This window comes from Solanum dulcamara, chromosome 5 (genome assembly GCF_947179165.1).
Source record: "Solanum dulcamara chromosome 5, daSolDulc1.2, whole genome shotgun sequence".
Classification (NCBI taxonomy): Eukaryota; Viridiplantae; Streptophyta; class Magnoliopsida; order Solanales; family Solanaceae; genus Solanum; species Solanum dulcamara.
Window position 1 is genome coordinate 63,909,113 of NC_077241.1, and position 5,915 is coordinate 63,915,027.

Consider the following 5,915-nt stretch of genomic DNA (forward strand, 5'->3'; position numbering starts at 1 on the left):
ATATGTCGAAATGTGACACTCAATCCAAACATACAAGTAATCACAATTTCACAACCATAGTCAACATTATTTCACTCAGAACAAGCTCATCACAAAATAAACCAGCAAGTGATCCATTCACATAAAATCTAGTATGTTCCCTATTCATATACACATATGCATACTATGAATCAATTTAACAAGTACATAAAACACATATGAGAAATAAAATCATCACTAACCTCGAATTCGAGCTTCAATAACTCCAAAGTGCAAGAGCTTTTCTTTTTCGGATTCGTTTTGCTTGTTTTTGGTCTAAAACAAGTCATATATATACAAATGATCAATACAATGGTCTAATTCACATGAATTATAACATAATTCCCTTTCCAGACCAAAACCCATGATCCTAACCCCATCCTAGGGTTATTTTTCACCCTTACCTGTAGGCCAAAACTCTCCCACAATGACCACCCATCCTAGTTTATGGGCTTTAGGAATGGAATGATGGATTTAGGGAGTATAATCATTTCCTTAAGCATCAAAATTCATGTAAAATGATGAAAATCGCCCTATGTCGCCTCTTGTCATTTTAGGAACAGTATTTACAGAATAAAATTGTTTCTGGAGTTTTTTCTGTCTTATGTCACGACTATCCCACTCCGACAGGACAAAGCCCTCTCTGGCGGGTTGCACAGAAACAGAAGTTCGAAACTTGAGCTCCAAACCCCCATTTCACAACACAACCCTTTTCTAAGACGTATTAAAATATATTCTTCCAAGTTCGGGAGTTTTACTCGCCCGAATGCAATTCCACGAAGTCGTAAATGCTCCATATTGTCTTGGATATCAGCTTACCCAACCAAATCAGAGATTCGATCCCTCACCATTCACAAGGTCACCCTAGACTTCACCTGACTCAGAATTCATCCAAGTTTGGCCTAGGCTAAATTTTTTCGAAGTTACTACTTGAAGTTTTCTGGCCAAAAATCATTCCCCATTGGCCTATCCATAACGACGAGGACCGATTGTTACAGTGGCTTAGCTGAATCCCAAAGATAGAGTTGTCATTTATTCTTTTGTTTGTTCGTGGGAGAGACTCCAACTATCTTCAAGAAGCATATTAACGTGCCTCTAAGCCAAGCAAGTTTTAATTTGAATTCCTTGTACTATTATCATTGTTGTTCTAACAATTAATAACTTAAGTAAATCTAGAAAAAATATTTAATTTGATGAGAGATCAAAAAATGGTGAGTGAAAGTAAAAAAGCTAAGGAAGCATGAAATGATTGATCCAATACACCGCCCATTAACCATTCGATAATTACTGACCTGATATCAAACCAACTAATATCTTACTATAGTTGGCTAGTGAATTAATATATTTAAAAATAGATATCAAATAAATCAAATCATTAAGTATAATTATTTGTCTGATCCGTCTAAACCGTCCTTGTTAAAAGAATTTCAAGATTCCCTTCCTTCCTATTGAACCAACAACACAATCAAATACAGATTTCCGTCAAATAATAATTATAGGATTAATATATATTTCAATATAATTACTCAATCTTGTTGATTCCCAAAAATCTTACCCACTATATTCCACCACAAATAATTGATCGATACAGCCATACATAGAGCAAAACGACGAATAAAGAAAAGAACGTGAAGCACATGAATGTTTTATCATATCATATGGTCCCCAAATGACAATGTACGTATTTTAAAATTTATTTATGCATCGGTTGTCGATCAGCTTTCTTTGACTTTTCTTTATTTCTTTATTTTCTTATATCACCACGTGATTTCGTACGTTTTTCTTCCTTTTATTTTAAGAGAGCCTCTATAAAACAATTTATTCCTACAAACTACTTTTTTCGACAAACGTAAAAGCCGCCATTTAAATAATGTACTACGACCGTTACTTTTTAGACAATTTTTTCAAAAGGTTTTTCTCTGAGTTTGTTTTCAGAGCAGATACGTAAAAATAATTTTAGCTATAACTAATTAATAATAATAATTTAGTTATCGCTAAATATATTTTTTAAAGATAATTAATATTTTTTTAGATGTTTCTAAAATTTATAGTGATATTGGATATGATGATAATTAATAAATATTTTAATACTCTTTGTTAATAAGCATATTTATTACACTAAAAAATATTTTCGTTGCAGCATATTATTTTTGTGGAATCCATCCAAAATTGTTCTTCCTAGTTGAATTTATTAATTAATCTCTATTCTTGGTGAATCCAAGTCCAGTGGGCAGTACCTTTCCACAACATGTCGTTTATCTAACCTTTATTTTAGAAAATAGAAAAATAAATCTTTTGAAAAGTATAATAAGTACTATATACTAGCAGAAAATATGAAATAATTAGCTACGGAATTTTTCAGTAATCTCTAGCTACTCCGTTGCTTCATAGTCTCTAGTTAATTAATTGAATTTTCATATATATATGTATCACTAATCTGTAGCTAAATGAGATTAACATACAAATTTTATTGTTTATCTACAAATTGTTATCCAACACTAATCCTTGCTCTATCGTAGTGATAGGGAGGCAGCTCTAGTAGATATAGTACATGAGTTCGGCTGAACCTAGTAGTTTAATTTGATTCAAACTACTTGCACACATAATGTCTGACACGATTGGCAGTTGATTAAAAGAAAAATTACAAATAGTTAAGGTGCAGTGATGCTTTTAATGACGTTCAACTTGAAATCACAAATTAAATTAGACTTTCCAAGAAATCTGCTTCTTGATTTTTCTTATTTTGGCACAACTTCCATTATTAGGTAAATTTAACGTACTAGTAATATTACACGTCAAAATTGACTCGATCAAGCATCTTGATATTTCACCAAAGACAATTTCTTGATGAATTGCACAGCGACTTCAACGGAGTTGGTGGCAGCGAGGGTGATGAAGGTGGAAGCCTCATTGGACTCGGAAGTGCCTCCTCCCGCCATGTCGGAAAGGGCACGGATTACGATGTAAGGTACCTTCTGTTGGTAGCAAATGAGAGCGACAGCAGCACTTTCCATTTCGACAGGGCTGACATCAAACTTGTTGTAGATGAAACTCCTATATGCAGCATTGTCTAAGTATATGCTTGCACTTGCTCCTCTACGTACTCTTGCTACTTTTGGTGGATGACTCAAACATGTCGTTGCGTTTAAGCACCCTTCGAGTTTCAAGCCCTAGTTACACACAAATACATCAAAAGTTATTTAGTTTCACTTCGTAAAGAATATTATTTTCTTGTATCAAAGATATTTTGCATAGTAATAACATGTAATATTATCTTGTAGATATTTATGTTAACATTTACCTCGAGTGTCTTGGCAATTGAAAAGTAAACAGGGTCAACAGGGACCCAAAAGATATGTTGTCTATCCTCTGGAGTGCCAAATACAGGGAATACTTCTTCAGGTTGGTACCATACATTGTTAAGAAGATTGTTATGTGAGTTGCAATTTGTCACATTCACTGTGTATTCCGCAATTTTCAAGTATCCAATATTTCTTGTGTAATCTCCATTCACTTCAAGGGGTAGTTCATTCTCAGGGCCATCTCCATATCTCTGCATTTTTATGTATAATTTTGACTTTTGTCAAATATAATATAATGGAACAACCCAAAGACTTTTAAACCCAAACTATACAAATTTTTCTTCTATTATTGGTGCTATTTTTCTTTTGCACAATTTCAATACGAGGAACTTAAAATTCAATTTATTTATTTTTTAAAAAAAGAAAAAGAAACGAGTCTAATTCAATCCCAAAAATTAAATTATGGAGAGAGAAATTTTCAACATGGACAATATAAGACAAGGCCCATGGAAAAACAATGAATTGAATGGGCATGACTCTGATATAAAGTAATTCACTATTAAAAGATGTGGAGGGCCAACCACTACATCACACATGTTTTTTAACAAAATACTTTTGGAGTTTTTAATTAATACTCCTCAACTGCAGTTTTGCACTTAATAAATTGACGGAGTCCCTCAATTTTCATAAAATAAAATAAATAATCCGAGGGACTCCATCCGCTTTCATATAAAAAATAAAGAGCTTATTCATAATTTTCACGCGGAAAATAACCGACGAACATCGTTTTTTTTAAAAAAAAGTTCATCATTGTTTTTGACGTTCTTTTAGTAGTGTAAAGAAATAAATTTTGAATTTAACTCAACCCAAAACTAGTTCATGAAGATTATTCAATTTTAACATGTAATAATCTTATCAGTTTAATTTTATTATATTAATTGCCGTCGGGAGGTACAACAATCACTAGTTAGTTTGCTTAGAAAATTTGTACAAGAACGTAACTTCTTCGAAACCAAAAGTGCTGGAGACTTAGAGTCCATTTGAATTGGCTTAAAAATATAACTTTTAACTCAAAAATGATTTTTAAATCAAAAAGAAAAAATTAAGGGTGGTTTGGGGGAGGGGGGATTCTTAATTTTTGATTTCTTTTCATAAATTTTAACTTATTTTAATTACTTTTTTGATTTGCAAACACTTTCAAAAATTAAAAAATAAGTTTTAAACCAATCCAAACACGCTCTTAAAGCTTGGACACTAGAATTTGTTTTACGTAAGTAAACTTTGTTTCTACTTCTTAATATGTTGTAGGTAACCCAATATTGACTTTTACTAGTCCAAAGTTACTTGTAATGAGATAAGATTGCTTGACTTTGTCACATTCCGATTCTCCCATGGCCATTTTTTTTCGAAAAATATTTTCCTTCCTATCAAACACTAAAAACTTTGAGCCGCGGGCTTAAAATTCCCTAAAATGCATAGAAAAGTAAGTACCTGCCAATTCCAAAGAGCAGTATGTGCCCAATACTTAGGAATTGCAACATCTCCAATATTGAGAGATGGATTTGCATTTCCTGCAATTCCATAGTGCACCACTCCTTTAATATTGAACAACGCTAACAACAGTTGTGTTGTTATCCCAGCATTTAGCTGAAAAATCATTAAAGAAACACAAAATTTATCGGAACGTATAATTAATTAATACGTACGTACGTACAACATCACAATTATAATTATCAAAGGGAAGGAAGATATATAAAAACTACACACCATGGCAAGTCCAGTCATAACCAAAACGACAGGCTGATTATCAATGAGTCCAAACCGAAATCTCCTCCCTTAGGATGATAAACAAACGAAATATATAATCGATAAGAAAGTGATTGAATAACGAAAAAAAAAACGTATATATTTTAGTTTAATTACCAGCATAATCAATGGTTAAATCACTAGGTTTGTAACTAGGATGTTGAAGAAGCGGATTCATCTCAAACAAATTAGGAATGACTAATCCCAAGTAAGGTCCGTTGTTGTTAGCCATATCAATCAATTTTCTAGTCTTTCCACTTATAGCACCATTTGCTTCTTCTAAGGTAATAATTAGAACCATGAAAGCCAAAATCAATGGCAAAAAAAGCTTGGAAATTGTCATGGTATGTAGACACTTTGAGAGAAGAGAGAGACAGCTAAAGAGAAGAGTATTGACAAGGGAAACTAAACAAAGTCCTCATATTTATAGTAATTATATTACGTTGCATGATCCATCAATTATTGGGCTATATTTTAATATATATATTTTTGTGATGTAAAAGTTTGTATAACAACCCTAGTTTTATTTTAGAAAAAAAACTCAAATATACCATCGAACTTTGAGAAAATGCTCATTTATGTCATCAGTTGCCATTACCGTTTGAGAAAAAGTTCATTTATACCATTATTTTTTAACTCCGATTTTGCAAAACCACACAAATAACTTTCAACTCTTTTCAATTGGAGTTTTGAATCAAATGTACTATTTTCACTCCTTCTTCTTCAAAAAATAAAGTACACATAAAGAACACTAACAACTCTAAATTTTCAGCTTCTTCAATTTTTCAT

The 5,915-nt window shown here is 32.2% G+C and overlaps 1 protein-coding gene across 1 annotated transcript; it reads right to left on the reverse strand.

Annotated features, from left to right (window-relative positions):
* Positions 1–2,721: 2,721 nt before the first annotated feature.
* On the reverse strand, positions 2,722–5,556 carry LOC129889328 (bark storage protein A). Its single transcript, XM_055964586.1, has 5 exons — positions 5,244–5,556; positions 5,088–5,155; positions 4,812–4,967; positions 3,320–3,571; positions 2,722–3,188 (listed from the first exon to the last, which is right to left on the reverse strand). Exons 1-5 carry the CDS (start codon positions 5,467–5,469, stop codon positions 2,829–2,831), a joined length of 1,062 nt encoding a protein of 353 aa, XP_055820561.1. The 5' UTR covers positions 5,470–5,556; the 3' UTR covers positions 2,722–2,828.
* Positions 5,557–5,915: the final 359 nt, after the last annotated feature.